The sequence below is a fragment of the Mytilus edulis genome, chromosome 2 (assembly GCF_963676685.1).
Source record: "Mytilus edulis chromosome 2, xbMytEdul2.2, whole genome shotgun sequence".
Lineage (NCBI taxonomy): Eukaryota > Metazoa > Mollusca > Bivalvia > Mytilida > Mytilidae > Mytilus > Mytilus edulis.
Genome location: NC_092345.1, coordinates 18689378 through 18708732, shown reverse-complemented (window position 1 = coordinate 18708732; position 19355 = coordinate 18689378). Strand labels below are relative to the sequence as shown.

General features: G+C 31.3%; 1 protein-coding gene across 2 annotated transcripts in view; it reads right to left on the bottom strand.

Moving 5' to 3' along the window:
• Nucleotides 1-17097, bottom strand: part of LOC139511632 (TNF receptor-associated factor 2-like) — a 37772-nt gene extending 20675 nt beyond the window's left edge. The window contains exon 1 of one of the 2 annotated variants that reach the window (XM_071298556.1): nucleotides 17019-17097. In XM_071298556.1, the coding sequence (XP_071154657.1) occupies nucleotides 17019-17021 (3 nt within the window). In that variant the 5' untranslated portion in view covers nucleotides 17022-17097. The remainder of the gene's footprint in view (nucleotides 1-17018) is intronic. The other variant, XM_071298558.1, reaches the window with a different exon arrangement.
• Between the last annotated feature and the right edge of the window lie 2258 nt (nucleotides 17098-19355).

Here is a 19355-nt window from a genome sequence, read left to right as displayed (position 1 = left end):
CGAACGTTGTGACAAATCGGCTATACTTTTTGAAACGATCTAAAACCTTGTTGCCTAACGAAAAAAAAAGTTAAACACTATATTGTTTAAATATAAAAACAGAAACACTTTTACCGCCAAGTTTTATTTTCTACGGCCTAACTATGCTTATTTGATAAATAGCCGGTTAAAACCTCAATCTTAAAAGAAAAAAGCAATACTATTGTGAAGTTTTACGATGATCGGAGAAAAAATACCGTAGGAAAGAAACGGAACTCCGATCTTTTGCACGCAACGTTGTCTGGACATTGCGTGTTTGCGTAAAAATGGGATAAGTAAGTGTTACTTATAATTCTTGATATTTTAAATTTCGGTTCCTTTTTTCTTTATCTTCAAGTCTAATGTAATGAATTCAACCAGAAATCACTATATTTTTTTTTATCGAACTGACTAGTCTACGTATTTACTTTTATGCTAATCTATAGCAAAATTGAATTCGTTCCAACCTCGTGCGCAACGTCTATGCAATCGAAGATTTCTTGCTATTGCACAATACTTAATATAATAATTTACACATCCTGTTTGGTGTGTATTTTCTGCCATTTCAGTATTTTTTGCTTTAATATATAAATCAGAAACTAATCAAATGACAATATAAAAATAAAAAAATTAATGGAAAAAAAAAACACAAAATAAAAAATGACCCCCCCCCCCCCCAAAAAAAAAAGAAGAGAAGAAGTTTTGGAGTAATTACCCCCAAACTTAATCCAAGCTTTTCCTTTGTGATGTGGAACCTTGTATTGTAATTTCATAGAGATCCATACACTTAAACTAAAGTTACTGTCCGGAAATCAAATGTGTCTTTGGACGACACAGAAGCCGACGACGAAGACATCATAGCAATATCCGACGCAAATTTTTCTTTGCGTTTATAAAAAAAGGATTTGAACTGTATAATTTATCATGAATTATGTAAATGACTTACCTGCTATTAATGACATGATCAAGGATTTAATAGTACGACAATTACAAATTATAGACATGATGAAATAAAGATGCGTACTACATATATATATATATTGCAGTTATGAGTTTTATTTTCAAATTTGAGTATGCTTGGACTAGTACAGTACTTTACAATACTCTATCAACATATGTAAAAAAAATTAATAATAATCTATCAAAACATTACAAACATTTATATTTTCTCATATATAGCTTTCAAACGACAAAACAGGCATGTTGAGAGTACATAGTCCATTACGGGTTAAAAATCAATTTTACTGGAAAAAAATGCTAACTTGATTTATAACTTGTCATGGTGTAATTTATATCGATTTCTCTAATTTTTGTGCTATTTTCATATTTCCTGACCGGTGTGAGAAAAATATTTCTCCTCACTAGTGAAAAATCTGTTCTCGGCAAATGATTAGTTGAAATTTGATTATGACGTCTAAATGTTTTGTTTTCTTCTGAATTTTCCTATTGTGACGTCATGAAAAAAGGCGACCATGCCTGATGACGTCGCATATAAAGAACACAAGTTTCTGAAAATATTTGAAAAAGAAGGATAAAGATCATTAGAGAAGCAGATTCCGACACTATAACTCGTGTATTACGACATTTCTCCACTCTCGACAGTTAAATTTTAGTTATTTAAAGAGCTCGGCAAGCCTCGCGCTTTAAATAATAAAATTTAACTGTCTCGAGTGGAGAAATATCGTAATACACTTGTTGCAGTGTTGGAATCTATATATATCAAATATCAAGTCGATATCTTCAAGCATGAAGTAAAAGGTCTATTCTCTAAGTCCAAGGATCATATTAACTCTACACAAAATTATCAGACTGAAGAAGGTCCGATTTTCTCTTGGCAGACTTATCTCGCACCTATATTCTTTACGTAACTCCCTAAATTTGAGCACACACTGCTAGATGTGGTCCCCAATAGTTCAGTTTTAAATTAACGTACTCACATTAAAGTTGTTCCAAAGTTAAAACGTTGAAAAAATCCTCCTACAAAATGTTGCACATTCACAAAAACTATTTACAGGAATGTATATAATAGATGTAACTCTCATGCGTTAGCCAAGATGTAGACAAGTTATTATAAAAGCAATGTCCAGCTAAATGAAGTAATTAATTCTTGAACGATCAGCACTGATTCAACTGTTGATGGTACCGGATAGTGTTTGGGTGTAATAAGATGAAAAGCAATGAAAAAGCCAATGAAAAATGTGGTCGTTTGCACTTCATATATACTGACTACTTGACCGACAATTCGGATGGTGTGATATACAACTCTGCTCTTTGATGAGAGTGATAAACTACGATCTAAATTAAGGATTACGTTAAGTTTTCCTGCCAAATGTGGGCAATTCTCACTAGGATCATCTCCTCAATAGAAAATAGATACTAGGGGTGTTAACGATTTTGACTACCTATGAGGGTCTCGCACGGTCGGTCAATTAAGATCAGACTAACGAACCTTGCGCTGGGTTAGAACTCACAGCTATATGAACTGCTAAGATCACTCGTCCACTGAGGTTCACATTAGTAAAGACAAAAATGTAAACAAATGATTAAAATCAAAATTAAAGGACAATAACTATGTTATGAAGTAAATTGTAATGTTGACCAACTTTTTGCTGATCAGTTTCACCAGACATACATATATACGTCTCTGGTTGTACAGTTTTTCTCTATACACTATATCACAGAGTTCCAATGGTCGCTGCGTTGCACATATTTCATCTGCCCAAGTTACAAGGGCAATAATTCAAACCAGATGCTCCACAGGGCGCAGCTTCATACGACCGCAGAGGTCGAACCCTGAACAATTGGGGCTAGTATGGACACAACATTTAAACTTGATACAGCTCTGAATTTGGATTGTGATTAAATAGTTAACACAACATAGGTTTCTGACACAGAATGAATGTGGTCTAAGAACTTAAACTTAAAAAATTTAAATTGGACATTTACCTATTATGGTCCAAGATCCAAAATCTAAATACATGGTTAGATTCAGCATAATTATCATAGAACCTCAAGAATTCAATTTTTGATGAAATCAAATAATGTTCAATTTAAGACCCTTTAGACCTCAATGTGGACCAATTTGATAACCGGGCCCAAATATTAAAAATCTAAATACATGGTTAGATTCAGCATATTGAAGAACCCCATATATTCAATTTTTGTTGAAATCAAACAAAGTTTAATTTTTGACCCTTTGGACCTTAATGTAGACCAATTAGAAAACGGGACAATACTGTGCAATTGAATATTTCTTGCTATTGCGCAAAACTGTGCAATTGAAAATTTCTTGCTATTGCGCAATATTGTGCAATTAGATATTTCTTGCTATTGCGCAATACTGTGCAATTGAAAATTTCTGGCTATTACACAATACTGTGCAATTGGAGATTTCTTGCTATTGCGCAATACTGTGCAATTGAAAATTTCTTGCTATTGCACAATACTGTGCAATTGAAGATTTCTTGCTATTGCGGAATACTGTGCAATTGAACATTTCTTGATATTGCACAATACTAAATATAATAATTTTGGACCCATAATCAAAAATCTAAGTACAGGTTTAGATTCAATTTTTGTTAAAATCAAGCTAAGTTTTATTTTGGACCCTTTGGACCTTAATGTAGACCAATTTGAAAACAGGACCAAAAATTAAGAATCTGAATACACGGTTAGATTTGGCATATCAAAGAACCCCAATAATTCATTTTTTGATGAAATCAAACACAGTTTAATTTTTGACCCTTTTGGCCTCTAATTCGTTGGGACCAAAACTCTCAAAATCAATCCAAACCTAACTTTTGTGGTCATAATACCTTGTGTTAAAATTTCATAGATTTCTACTAACTTATACTAAAGTTATTGTGCAAAAACCAAGAAAAATGCTTATTTGGTACCTTTTTTTGGCCCCGAATTCCTAAACTGTTGGGACTAAAACTCCCAAAATCAATCCCAACTTTCCTTTTGTGGTCATAGACCTTATGTTAAATAGATTTCTGTTTACTTATACTAAAGTTATTGTGCGAAAACCAAGAAAAATGCTTATTTTGGCCCATTTTGGCCCCTAATTTCTAAACTGTTGGGACCACAACACCCAAAATCAATCCCAACCTTCCTTTTATGGTCATAAGCCTTGTGTTTAAATTTCATAGATTTCTATTTACTTTTACTAAAGTTAGAGTGCGAAAACCAAATGTCTTCGGACGACGACGACGACGACAACGCCGACGTGATACCAATATACGATCAAAAAAATTTCAATTTTTGCGGTCGTATAAAAAGCCTTTTTTTTTTTTTTTTTTTTTTTAAACCTTTTTATTAATATCATATATATTGACGGCAAACCAGCGGAAATGTAACTTCCATTATAATTGATATTTCTATGGGGAATAACTAGTTAAAAATATTTATCCCAATTTTTTTTGGAGTGTCAAAGACATAGCTGACAGAAGCCTATGCAATAAGTTTCCTTAAATTCTAGCAATAATTATACACATGAGATTGCTGACAATGCAATTTTCCATATACTTCAATACTTTCAAGGGCCCTAACTCTTTTATAAATGTTTGATCGGCACTCAGTTTCTTAACTCGTCAAAGACATTCAGGAATGGAGCGTTAATAAGGAACTTTCCTACATATCAATTAATATTTCCAAGGGGCATAACTCTTTTAAAAATAACTTTTCGACACTTATTTCCGAACTTGTTAAACATTGCTGATATTAACCTATGTTATGAGTTGCATAATGATCTGGCAAGAATTGTACATGTAAGGGTGCTTACAAGACCGGACGGTTTTTAGTGATATTATCTGTCTCTGTATGTGCAATGATCAGTTAATTACAAACTTTATTATGATATGATGTTACATCCATTTAATCTTTGACTACATACAATTTCTATTAATTCTACAATACAGCTCTGAATAGATATGTTATGGTACATAAATCAACCAAAAGAATCAATTCGTTTTGGCTCCATATGACTTTAAATATGATTGTACATGTACCATTGAAAAAGCTCTAAATTATCTCCCTTTGGTGCAAAATGCATTTTTTTTTACATATAAATTGAAATATCTTTTATAACTCATCGGTGACCTATATTTTTTATTATTGTATTCAAATAAGTTGTACTCAAACTAAACAATTGTAAAATATAAGCGATTTCTGTAGTTTTTTTTATTCCGATATTACCTCTATTTGTCCTATTAGTTCAACGGGAAAAAAGTACCTTAACAAAAATGCATGCTTCTTTCGAAGGCAGATTGTGAGCTTAAATAAACGGTGACCCTATTTTTCTATTTTATCTATCTATTAAGTACGATAAAGTTCATTTATAGAAAAAATAATTAGCGAAATCCTATTTTTAAAAGAAACTAGAGGTCTAAAGAGCCTGTGTCGCTCACCTTGGTCTTTGTGCATATTAAACAAAGGACACATGCCAAAATTGTGTTTTGGTGTTGGTGATGTGTTTGTAGATCTTACTTCACTGGACATTCTTGCTGCTTACAGTTATCTCTATCTAAAATTAATTTGGCCCAGAAGTGACAGTTGAAAATAATTTGTAAAAATTTACACAAAAATTTACAAAACTTACAAAAATTGTTGAAAATTGACTATAAAGGGCAGTAACTCCTTAAGGGGTCAATTGACCATTTTGGTCATGTTGACTTATTTGTAGTTCTTACTTTGCTGTACATTATTGCTGTTTACAGTTTATCTCTATATAATAATATTCAAGATAATAACCAAAAGCTGCAAAATTTTCTTAAAAGTACCAATTCAGGGGCAGCAACCCAACAAAAAGTTGTCCGATTGGTCTGGAATTTTCAGGGCAGATAGATCTTGACATGTGTACTATGACGTCAGATGAAATGTTCTAAAGAAAGACAACTCTTTTCTTAAAAACGAACGAGAAAAAAACATGAAAATTACTCATAACTTTTTTGAAAGATCGGTGACATACACTTTTTTTTTGCTTTATTTTGAAGAGTACACATGGCATTTTCCTTCTTGAAATTTTTATGAAGAAATCACTGGTAGATTATTTTTAATACTGGAAACGTTTATCATTTCTACGTTTTATTTTTGGCGGGAATGAAATAAATCATATTTGAAAGATCAAAACAATATTAGTCTTGAATTCTTGAACCTGTATTCGATAGATACAAATCTGCGTCTTAACGTGAAACAAGAATTATGCTTGTAGGTTTGATATAAAGGATTTTTTGAGAGTTTAGATAACAAGTAAATATTATTTTAATATTCCGGAAAAGACGAAAATGAGGTTGCTATAGTGACAAAACTAAGTCGGTGACCCCCGATTTGTTTCATCATATTTTGTTCCTCATATCATGAAATACCTTCCCACAAGTTTTTAAGGAAAAATCACTGGTAGAAATGAATAGGCTGTTTGGTCTTTATAAGGGGTCACTTGACAATTTTGGTCATCTTGACTTATTTGTAGATCATACTTTGCTGTACATTAGTTCTGTTTACAGTTTATCATATTCAAGATAATGACAAAAAACTGCAAAATTTCCTTAAAATTACTAATTCGGGGGTAGCAACCCAACAACGGGTTGTTCCCATTTATGATTGTGGCAGAATTTGATTAAATTTGGCCCAGTAGTTTCAGAGAAGATTTTTTTTAAAAGATTACTAAAATTTAAGAAAAATGGTTAAAAATTGACTATAAAGGGCAATAACTCCTAAAATTTTGGTCATCTTGACTTATTTGTAGATCTTAATTTGCTGTACATTATTGCTGTTTACAGTTTATCTCTATCCATAAAAATATTCAAGATAATGACCAAAAACTACAAAATTTCCTTAAAATTACTAATTCGGGGGCAGCAACCCAAGAACGGGTTGTCTGATTTGTCTGAAAATTTGAGGGTAGATAGATGTTGACCTGATTAACAATTTATCAACGTCAGATTTGCTCTAAATGCTTTGGTTTCAGAGATATAGGCCAAAATCTACATTTACCCTTATGTTCTATTTTTAGCCATGGCGGCCATTTTGTTGGTTGGCCGGGTCATCAGACACATTTTTTAAACTAGATACCCTAGTGATGATTGTGGCCAAGTTTGATTAAACTAAACTTGGCCCAGTAGTTTCAGAGGAGAAGATTTTTGTAAAAGTTAACGACGACGGACGACGAACGCCAAGTGATGAGAAAAGAGAAAAGCCAGGTGAGCTAAAAAGGATTTAAAATACCCTTGAACCCCCTTAAATGTAACAAAGTTTAGTTTTGGTCAAACCAGAAAACTGGACCTGATATTTAAAGATTGTCTTTATCTTTCATAGTTTACAAAGATGATCAGCAAAAACAAAACACAGTTGTTAAACATCGTTTTTAGGGACAATAACACCTATAAGAAGTCAACTGCTTATTTTGGTTGTTTGTAGATCTTGTAATGTTGATTATTTTTTCATTGAAATTAACTTAATTTTTTTTGTTGCTTTTGAGCAATACACTTTGCTGATGAATCATAATCCCCTCAAAACAAATATTTGAAGAAAAATTCTTTTTAATTTCTGAAATCTGAAATGAGAAAAAATGTATCCCCCCCTTCCCAATCTTTTTTTCACCTCCCCCGATTTCTGATTCCAAAAATAATCTCAATTCAAATTTCTAATGGGTTTGGCAACAATAACTACTCATTTAATACATCATAAAATATTGAAATATTAAATGACATACAGTCATGGTTAAAATTAATATAAGTTGACAGTAACTTCTAAAAATAAATTTACAGCTACACATCTCAAGACAATCATCATTTCTTAATACATAATTTTCAATCAGTGTAAGGGAGGTTATCAAGTAATCAAACATATATAATAGTGTTATCTAAATTTTAATTGGATTACCTCCCCTCCACTGCTTTTAAATTGTCTAAATTGTCTTTTAACCAGAAAATCCTTCTTTTCCCCCTTTCATGCCCATAATTGCTAAATGATTTGAGCCATAACCCCCATACCATCCCTTTGAAGTATTTTATACACTTTAACACAAGTTAATGACTGAAAACTACAAAAATTGTTATTTGGGCCCCTTTTTTGGCCCCTCACTTATTGAAAACCCCCTTGGAGCAGGAACCAAAAAACTCAATTCCAGCCTTTCCTTTCTAGTAAGAAACATTGTAGCATTATTTCAGAGAGATCCATACACTTAAACACAAGTTATTGTCTGTAAAATAGAACAATGTTTCTTTTAAGCTTTTTTAAGCCCTTTTTTATCCCTTATTTCTTAGGGATATTTTTAAACCCTAAACTGAATCCAAGCCTTCCCTTCGTTATATTGAACCTTGTGGTACAATTTCAGAGAGATCCATACAGTTATACTGAAGTTATTGTCCCGAAACTACAAAAATGCTTGTTTTTGGCCCTTAATTTCTAGACTGTTTGCCCCATAACCTTTAAAATAAATCCCAACCTTCTACTTAATGGTATTGAACATTGTGGTACAATTTCAGAGTAATTGAAATACTTATACACAACTTATTGTTTTGGAACTAGAAAATGCTTGTTTTGGGTCCCTTTAGGCCCCTAATGCCTAAACCCTTGGGACCACAACCCCCAAAATCACTCTCAACTTTCCTTTTATGGTTATAAACATTGTGTTAAAATTTTATTAATTTCTATTCACTGATACTAAAGTTATTATCCGGAAACCATCCGTCTTCGGACGACGCTGACGACGACGACGACACCGACGACATGATGTCAATATAGTTTTTTTTACGACCAAATTTTTCTTAATTTTTGCGGTCATATAAAAACGAAATTACTTTTATAAAAAGCTTCATTTAAGGACAATAAAACCCCCAAAAAGCCGGCCGACATTTGTTGTCCAAATATATAATAGACATGAAAGCTTTTGCAAATAAAGTTTATTGAATAAATGTACTTTTTAACCCATATGGATTGAAGTCATACATAAATCAACATAATAATTTTACAATACATCATACAAATAAAAACAACAAAAGAACAAAACATTATATACATATATGTATCTATCATGCGGTTGTTGAGTCCACCCTCCTAAGTGACCATGACTTTTAACAAATGGAGCAGCATACTGCATAATTGACGGACACGAAAGACATAAAACCAATTTATCCAAATTATCCATATTATCTATATCCGAATAGATACATGTATTTCTAACTTTCTGCGAAAATTCAAATCTCAAATCTTTATTTTTTAACATGTAAATAAAAAATGTTCTTCATCATCTATTTTATTTAGACAACAATGTTGACATACGTTCTTCCCTTTTTATATTTTTGCATCTACCCCCCTCAATTTCCAAAATATGGTCACTTACCCTTAATTTAGTAAATTTTTTCCTTATTTCAAAGTTATTCTCTTTAAGTAAATAAGGCTCAGTTTCATATTTCTTTTTGAATTTACTATTATAGATAAATAATTTGTTATTTTCTGTTAAAGAATTTTATTTTTTAAAGAACAGCTTTTTATAGTTTTCTTGCATAATCTCTTTCATTGGTTTATTCATTTTATATTTTTCTTTTATAAAGTCAATATTTTGTATATCAGATATATTTAAATTATTTTCATGAGTTATATTTTTTACAAAAGTATACCAAGAATAGGTTCCTGTTTCATCCAACAGTTTAGCTGTGCAATATGTATTATATAACAACGGATTTATTTCTGTGTTAGATACTCTTGCCATATATTTTAGTGCTTGCACCTTTGCATATACATCTATTGGATATTGTCCTAACTCTGCCCTTGATGCAATGTTTACTGCTTTTTTACTTAAACCTAGATTTAATTTGCAAAATTTTAAATTCACCTTTTCAATAAAGCTATTATCAATTGATGTTAATAAGTCAAAATCTTTATCATTATTTATTGCTCTACTCTCAGACCTTAATATTTTTTCATAGTAGTCCATATACATTAAAATTGGTTTTATTAAAGATTCAAATAGTTTTTTATGTATATTTATAGGTATATTTTCTATATTATTCAAATATTTAAACAAACTGAATAGAACTTTTGTGCCTTTTTTTGATAGTTCCATATGTGATGTATGGAAATTACCAGAATCCTCTATAATATTACCTAAATATTTATATTTTAATACTTTTTACAGAGGATGACCTTGAGGTCACTCCGATGTATTGTTATCGCTTAAATTTCCGTCATTCATAAATTCTAGTCAAATTAGTTTTGGGTTTTCAACACCAGTGAAAAAAGTGCATTTTCATACCTGCGATTTCTGTTCTCCGGTTGTACGATGTTTCAACAAAATATGGAATCATTTCAGTTGTTGATTTAGTGGTGAAAATTTGACTGAATTATATCTTAATAAATACGATTTTATATGTTTAATTGGTGTTTCAGAAAGAGGTCAGGTGCTCTTGTTCATTCATAAAATTATCGTTCATTCATAAATTTATCGTAAAATAAAAATCACTACACAGGTTATACGTGTAGTGTAAATGACCACCTGTAATCTAAAAATAGCGGTCTCACTAATAACGACAAGAAGAAGTTTTAGCGACAAGAAGCGTCGAGAACGGACAAGAAGAATAAATTAAGCGACAAGAAGACTATTTAGCGACATGAAAACTTCTCGTACCGCATGAGGATGACACATATCAAATGAACAATTATGTGTGGGACTTAGTTTTAAGAAATGATGTCAAAGTAACACTATGAAAATATTTTTAGTAAGCTGAAATCTCGGGGGGGGGGGGGGGGGGGGGGCCACTTCAAACATTTTTTGGTAGGGGTGAGCAGCTGAGACATCAAGTACCCCACCCTTTTCATATATTTTGTTTATCAAAAATATATACCTTGTCATATATCAATTAACAAAAAACAGACCTATAGATATATTTAAATATTTTTCATCTTCTGGTACATTATTATAGATTTTTTTCCCGCTAATCATCACGTTCTTGTTAAGAAGCAAAGTAGTCGCAATAATATCACCTTCTTTTCCAATAAATTCGTCACATCTTAAAAACCTTCTTCTTATTGCCCCTTTTATATCTTTCATTATGAAGATATTTCAATTCCAAAATACAATACATATAAAAGACATTTGGTCTGATCATACAAACACCTTCACTGATTTAAATATTAATTAAAAACTGATAAAAAGTTTCATTGCCGTTCCCTCTTAAAGGACGCTGTCACAATGGAATTTCTTTAAATAGTTGTTATCATGTTTTATGTATACAAACCCTTGAATGTTAATTAGGTGCAAATGTCAATTTGGTCGGATTTATTGCATCTATCACTGGCATCAGTGGAAATACCACATCAGAATAAATAGAGTTTAATTGGTTTGACAAATAACTGATGCATTTACGACTGTGGTTTAACAGCATCAAAAATAAATACGGACATCTGATTAGTTTCAGATTATTATGAAGCATAATCAAGCAAATGATAATATCAACCTATTGATATATTTAATCTGAATTTCTCACCCTTTTCATATATCATAGAGCATGAAAAAGTGACCTATTCCAGCGGCTCATCCCTACCACTAATTATATAGTAAGTGCCCCCCCCCCCCCCCCCCCCCCCCCCCCCCCGAGGCTGAAATATATATTTATTTTTTCCATGTTTATGTCTATTTCTGTCCCATTTTTCAACATTAGCGTCTCGAAAGGTGAAATGTTTTAACTGAATGGTTAATTTAAATTAGTTATGAAAATTGTTAAAATTAAATAAATAAAAGTAATTATTGCCCAGTTACCTACCAGGGGATAATCCATAATTACCCCCAACTTTAGCCTGGTAAACTTGTTCTTTCCTTGTGAAATATAAAACATATTAAAAATGATTTTCACTAGACAACCATGTCCTGTCAGGTTTAATTCTTATATATGTAGATGAAAAATAAAAGTGTCTCAAAACATTAACATGGCAGCAATTGCTTTTACAGCCTTTAAGGCTTTGATTTTTTTTACAGAAGAGTGTCCACCATGCACTTGCACTGCACTATAATAATAGTAGAATAGAATTATCGTACATACAAATAGATGAAAATGATATTTATCGGTCGTCCAACTGTCTAAAACTCCATATCACGGCTTTGTGACGTCAAATACGTTGACCTGGCCTTAATAACTTTGAACCGGACATATCAGCGACGTCATAATGTTTGAACCGACGTTGATAAGTTTGACCCGAACTTATCAAGTCAACTTCCGGTTGCTGGTGAAACTAAGCCGACAATACTTCCAAAAGACGCAAATGCAGCCCGATAAATCGATTATCAGGTTATCGGCATATTAATATTGTAAAATATCAGCTGCTCGACATAATATGAAGGCTTTTTGATCTCGTTCGCTGCGCTTACTCGACAAAAAGCTTAATATTATGTCTCGCAGCTGATATTTTACGATATCAACATGCAGACAACCTGATAATCGGTACATACATGCAATCGTAATATTAATAATATATGTAACAACAAACCAGTGTATTCTCTACGACTATTATTATACAAGTATAATAGTCCAAGGTATACTGATTTCTTGCACTACAATATAATAGTTATTACGGTGAGGTTGAATTTCCTGTCATTTATTGAATGAATGAATACTTTATTGCAAAAAGCATATATATGCTATAGCAACAAAAAACATATTTACAACATGACAAATGATAAACAGCAGAGATCAATAAATATAAGTCATTACAAGAAAGCAAATAACATTAAGTAACAATATGTGATCTGATTGACCACGCAGATTTAATGTAGTTACACAATCTTTTAATATGTAAAACAGACTTTAATTTAAATAGATACTGTAATTTAGTAAGGTTTGGCCAAGAACAATAGAATTTTGGCAAATATATAGGCCTAATTGATCATCATCTAAGCACGAACTTGTATCAGAAAAAAATATCTCTGTAAATTAACCCAAGTTTCAGGTATAGAGATGTGATCTGTTTCTGTGACATGTGCTTTTGACCATCCACAAGAACCTGCGGTCATCCGATGTTCAGTACTTCAGTACTTTGATTCTAATTTATAACCATCCAAAGTAAACTCTGCTTTAGTGTATGGTATGTTTTTTTGTTGAAATACTATCACTTTAGTTTTATTTATATTTATTGACAACTGCCATTTTTTACAATAGTTACTTAATTTCTCTAATGAATTCTGTTAACCCTCTGCACTTTCAGACAATAATAGTAAATCATCGTCAAACATAAGACAACTAAATGACATGTTATTAATATTTACTGGTTTACAGTCACTATCAAAAATTTCAGGAAGGTCATTTATATAAATATTAAAAAGATTTGGGCTAAGGCTGTCACCCTGTTTCAAGCCTCTATCTATAAATACTGAATCAGATATGTTTTCTTTATATTTTACTGAAGCTTCAGTGCATTCATACATACTTTTTAACACTTTATATAGTTTAGGTCTAATATTATCAGTCTTGATCAATTTATATAGAAGGCCTAGTCTCCAAACTGAGTCAAATGCCTTCTTCAAATCTACAAAACATCCAAATAATTGTTGGTTTTTGTTATTTATATATTTATTAATAACTGTTTTTAAAATAAACAAACTATCTGAAGTTCTATTATTCTTTCGGAATCCAAACTGTGATGGATTCATGTTATTTTCAAAAATAATTATCAACCTGTTATTTATAACAGAATTAACTATCTTACTTAAACAAATCATCAGGGAAATACCCCTATAATTAGCTGGATCAAGTAAGTCTCCCTGTTTAAAATAGGGTATTATCTATGATTTATTCCACTCATCTGGATAAATTGAACTATCTAATATTAGATTAAAAAATTTTGCTAATGAAGTTAGCATTACTTGGCTACTGTGTTTTATTATTTCATAACAAATTAAGTCTGGGCCAGTACTTTTACCATGCTTTAGTGATTTTATAACATTTTATATTTCAGATATTTTAATAGGGTCATCTGTTTGTTTTTCATTTAATTTTTGTTCCCTGTTTTCTACCTCTTTAGATATTAAATTTTTGAAATTTTCATCTATTTAATCTGGTTCTCCTTGTGTTTTAAAGTGTTTAGCTAGCACATTATTATCAAAAAGTGGTTAAACATTTGAGTTTGTTTCTCTTTTATTAATTCCTTTTAAGATATTCCAAAATTCCTTACTCTCTGTTGGAGACAGATTTTTAAGTTTCTTTAATATGTTTTGTTTATACTGCACCCGTCGTGATGCTCGTGTTATTACAAACCAGGGCCCAGTTTCACGAAGCTGTCTTAGGACTAAGACATGTCTTAGGATGGTCTTACGACATATCTTAGTCCTAAGTGGGTTTCACAAAGCGGTCCTAAATTAGGACATCTCTTAAAGTTGGTCATAAAGTTAGGACAACGCGAGAGGTGTCTTATGATGGTCTTAGGACAGTTATACGTTTATTTATATAAATTACACTCATTTTTTATATTAATTTTGAAAAAAAATATCTTATTATTATCTTACTATCTATTCTCCTGTTCCTGCTTAAAACATAAATACATTGACGGATTATCAGGATTTGTCAACAATGAAAATTCGATGCATTGATATAAAAATTGCACGATTTTATCTCTTAACCTTTTATAACCAATAAAGTCGAAATTGAATTCAACTCACTTGTACCAAAACAATGTCATAATTTTATATTCTTTTTTCTTAATTTTGCATTGAACATTTCATATTTATATTGATGTATTGTTTAAAGATAATTTATATATAAATTACTTTTATTTTTTTATATTTATTTTTCAAATTATGTCATTATATTAATCAATACGTTTAGAATAATTTATGGTAAGACATACTACATTTACATGATTTTTTTCTGTAGATCATATTTATATTTGAAAATTTAAAGAACGACAGGTTTAGGATGTCTTAGCTAAGATGATCCTAAGACAGCTTCGAGACGAGGTCTGAGATATGTCCTAGGATAGTCATAAGAGGATCATAAGACATGTCCTAAGATATGTCTTATGACATGTCTTAGGATAGCTTCGTGAAACCGGCCCCAGGCTGGTAAATAATCTAATTCGGTAGGTCACAATCGTGAAAAGGGAAGGTGATTGTAGTTACGATATAAGGAACATATGATTATCCGATTTCATCTGTGCAACGGTTATTCCATAACGGTCAACCAACTAGACTTATCTGTTGTTGTTTTATCTTTTATCTCTTAGACTAGTTCGATGGGATAGATTCGTCCAACAGTCACCAAATTTTCAATTATTTAGTGAGATAACATCATCTATATATATAGCAGAAAGTAAAGTTAAAGGATATTGCTAACTTCTTATCTTTTTTCCTAAGAAGTTCCTGTATGAAGTAAGCCTCATAATAATAAAGGTACAAGTCAGGAAGATAAAGGTCACAATTGGTTCCCATCGGAATGTCGACAGACTGTTGAAAAACAAGTCCTCTAAACGTATCAAATATTGTTGTCACTATAGAAATCAAGCATCTTGATAATGCAAGTTTCAGAGAATTTATTGTTTGAATCAGAGTGATTCTTTACAAAGTAGGATTTATCCCTCCCTAAGACAAGATATACTTGTATCTACGCCATGTACGTAATAGCTCAACCTTGGTCATTCTTTTAATGAAACAAAGCAATACTATAAAAAAAGAAGATGTCGTATGATTGCCAATGAGACAACTATCCACAAAAGACCAAAATGACACAGACATTAACAACTATGGGTCACCGTACGGCCTTCAACCATGAGCAAAGCCCATACCGCATAGTCAGCTATAAAAGGCCCCGATAAGACAATGTAAAACAATTCAAACGAAAAAACTAACGGCCTTATTTATGTAAAAAAAATTAACGAAAAACAAATATGTAACACATAAACAAACGACAACCACTGAATTACAGGCTCCTGACTTTGGACAGGCACATACATAAATAATGTGGCGGGGTTAAACATGTTAGCGGGATCCAAACCCTCCCCCTAACCTGGGACAGTGGTATAACAGTACAACATAAGAACGAACTATAAAAATCAGTTGAAAAAGGCTTAACTCATCAGATGGACAAAATTACAAGTGGACGTGGCCGGGTACTTATACATCCCGGTACAAAAAGACACAATGAACAGATCTGAGAGTACTCGCAGTTATCTGACAGCTAGTTCAAAGCCACAAACAACTTATAAAAAAATCATGCATCTAAGATTAAACTATCAACTCGTACACATCCAACATCCAATGGATTTAGTATATAGACGTCATAAACAGCCAGAGAAAAAACATGACCTTGTGCAATGCCAAGTTACAGGTATCGACAGATTGTAGATCCATGAATATGTATATTTATATAACATATACTAGTAATATTTAGTTGGCTTTTAATTTACTGATAACAAATCAATATTTATACCAATAAAAACAATATTCAATGATCTTATTACAGTGTTGAAGAGGTAACCTTTAAGAATAAGTTTATTTAAAGGAGCGACAAGTTTACATGGATCATATCTAAATTTCCGGGCACGGTTAACAACATTTCCGTAAAAATGAGGATGTGCTATATCCCATTTGAAATAGGTTTTCTACAGGTACAACCAAACTTCAAAAACAAATCTTTATATCTATGGAAAAATTTAGTAAAGAAATTTATAGTTAACGATATCCCTGGTTTAATAATTTACCAGTAATACATATAGGTTGCGTTCGTTAAAATCAAAAACGTCCCAACAGACATGGCATAGCGAACAAGTTGTGAAATATAAACACTGCACTCTTTCAATTTGTCTTTAAGTTTGGAATGGGAAATGCTTGTGTAAAGTGTAGTATAGTCCAGTTAGCTAATATCAGATTGACACAAAGCAGTTAAACAAGTAAAACAAAATAATTATACATATTCGATCCCGATCCCCTAGGTTTGTGAGATTTTTTGTCAAAAGATTAAAAAGTAAGTTCAAATTTTAATTTATTTCATATCTATAAGTTTAATATAAAATCTTACCATATTCTTACACTAAATCTATGAATACTCACTCGGTAGAACAAAATTGATGGTATGCCTTGTGTATGTGGTTTGCAATAAATTAAACATATCTATATTTAGTTTCAAAAGTACCATAGATCTATTAATATATATTCACGTAAAATACCTCAATATTATCCAAATATCTATTAATACATTTACACGTAAATTAACTCAATATTATCCAAATATATATTAATACATTTACACGTAAATTAACTCAATATTATCCAAATATCTTTAATTTATTATGTACACGTATAATTATAACTAATGATTGAAAGAAGTTTTTATCATGTCCTGATCCGGTAAATATTAATAATCGTAGAGAAGATTGTCTATGTGTATAATATATAATTATACCATCGTACTATGCCGTTTTCAGAAACACTAGAAGGCTTACAAAAAAGAATAAATATGTTGCATGAATTGTGTTTAAAATGGTGTTTTGATGTTAACCTAAAATAGACAAAAAGTTTTTTTTAGAAACCAGGAAAGTTTTTTTAAACTGCCCTATATATTTATGGAGGTAAAGAGATTGAATTTGCAAAATTATATAGATATCTTTGAATCACATTTACATCTAGTGGTATATTCAAACAGTGGGAAAATGAATTATACAAGAAATCTTAAAAAAGATATTTTTAGCTACAGAGATGCTTGTCATCATCTGACCCTTATACTAGTATTGCCACAATTTTACATCGTTATGCTCAGACAATTAAACACATATTAATATGTGGCAGTGAAATATGGAGAATGTTTCGTACTTATTCAGCTCAATGTCAAATAGATAATGATCATATATAAGAAAAAGTTTTCTACTGCAATAGCTCATAAAAAATTTACGAAATATATTCTTTGTGTAAACAAAAAGGCCAATAACAAAGAGCCTGGTAGATTTTCTATTTATTTTAGTATGATTTTTTTAATGTTAAAATATTATCATTGACTGAAATCATTTATAAGTTGTTAACAATTATTACATATTTCTAATATTAATACATGGTACTCTAGTATAGAACTAAAAAGTATATTCAGAATGAGATTAAATTACATAATTTTGAATTTTAGTATGTTAAAACCAAACTGTGAAAGTTATGAATTCAACATTTTGGAATAGACTGAAGGATCAAACTATTACTTAAAAAAATGGAAGCTTGGTACCTATTTTTTTTCTATAAAAGAAGAAAAATATTAAGAAGTACAGGATTTGAAAAATTTGGAATAAGCGCTCACTTGGTTTAAATTGCTCCCTTGGACAAGTCGAGGAAATACTATTTTTTTTTTATTAGAATGTCCACTATATGATGTAAATAAAATAAAAATTTCAAGAAATTTCTAACATTTGTCATAATTCAAAAAACGTAAATAAGGCCCCGTTTACACTGACAAAAAAAAATCGATCTTTGGTCCAGTGTAAACGGGTAAGATCGATCTTCAATCGGACTTAACAAGTCTACCTCTAGAGGTGGTTTTGAAAAGATCGATCTTATTTGAATCGATCTTTTTTTTTGTGTAAACGCTTAAGTCGATCGTGATTGGTCTTTTTCAGGTGTTTGTTATATTTAGATAGGAAAATAAAGGTCTAAGTCTTCAAAATTTGTATGGCTTTTGACAAAGGAAAATGTATCTCTTTTGGAAAAAATAGGCTGTTGTATTAGCTAGTGTTTTGAACTAATTAGGAACATTGATGGTCACAACTTGTCAGCTTTCTTTTTGACGATATATTCTATATAATATATAGATATAGGAAGATGTGGTATGAGTGCCAATGAGACAGCTCTCAATCAAAATAACAATTTATAAAAGTAAACCATTATAGGCTAAGGTACGGCCTTCAACACAGAGCCTTGGATCACACCGAACAGCAAGCTATAAAGGGCCACACAAATTAGTAATGTAAAACCATTTAAACGGGAAAATCAACGGTCTAATCAATATAAAAACGAGAAACACGTATGAACTACATAAACAAACGACATGTCACAACTACTGTACATCAGATTCCTGACTTAGGACAGATGCAAACATTTGCAGCGGGATTAAATGTTTTAATGGTACCAAACCTTCTCCCTTTTTCTAAAACAATAGTATAACATCACAACATAGAAAAGCACACTATAACATATCAATTGGAAGGCTTAACTCAATCAAAAAACGCAAATTAACACACAATGAACGAATAAATTTGATCTTCGATACCTGAATGCGGGCAAATTCATAGTTAATAAAATTTATAAGGGATAAATAATCAAGGTCAAAAGTAAATACACAGGTTTAAACAAAGTTAAAGTAAGATACCGCTATGAAATA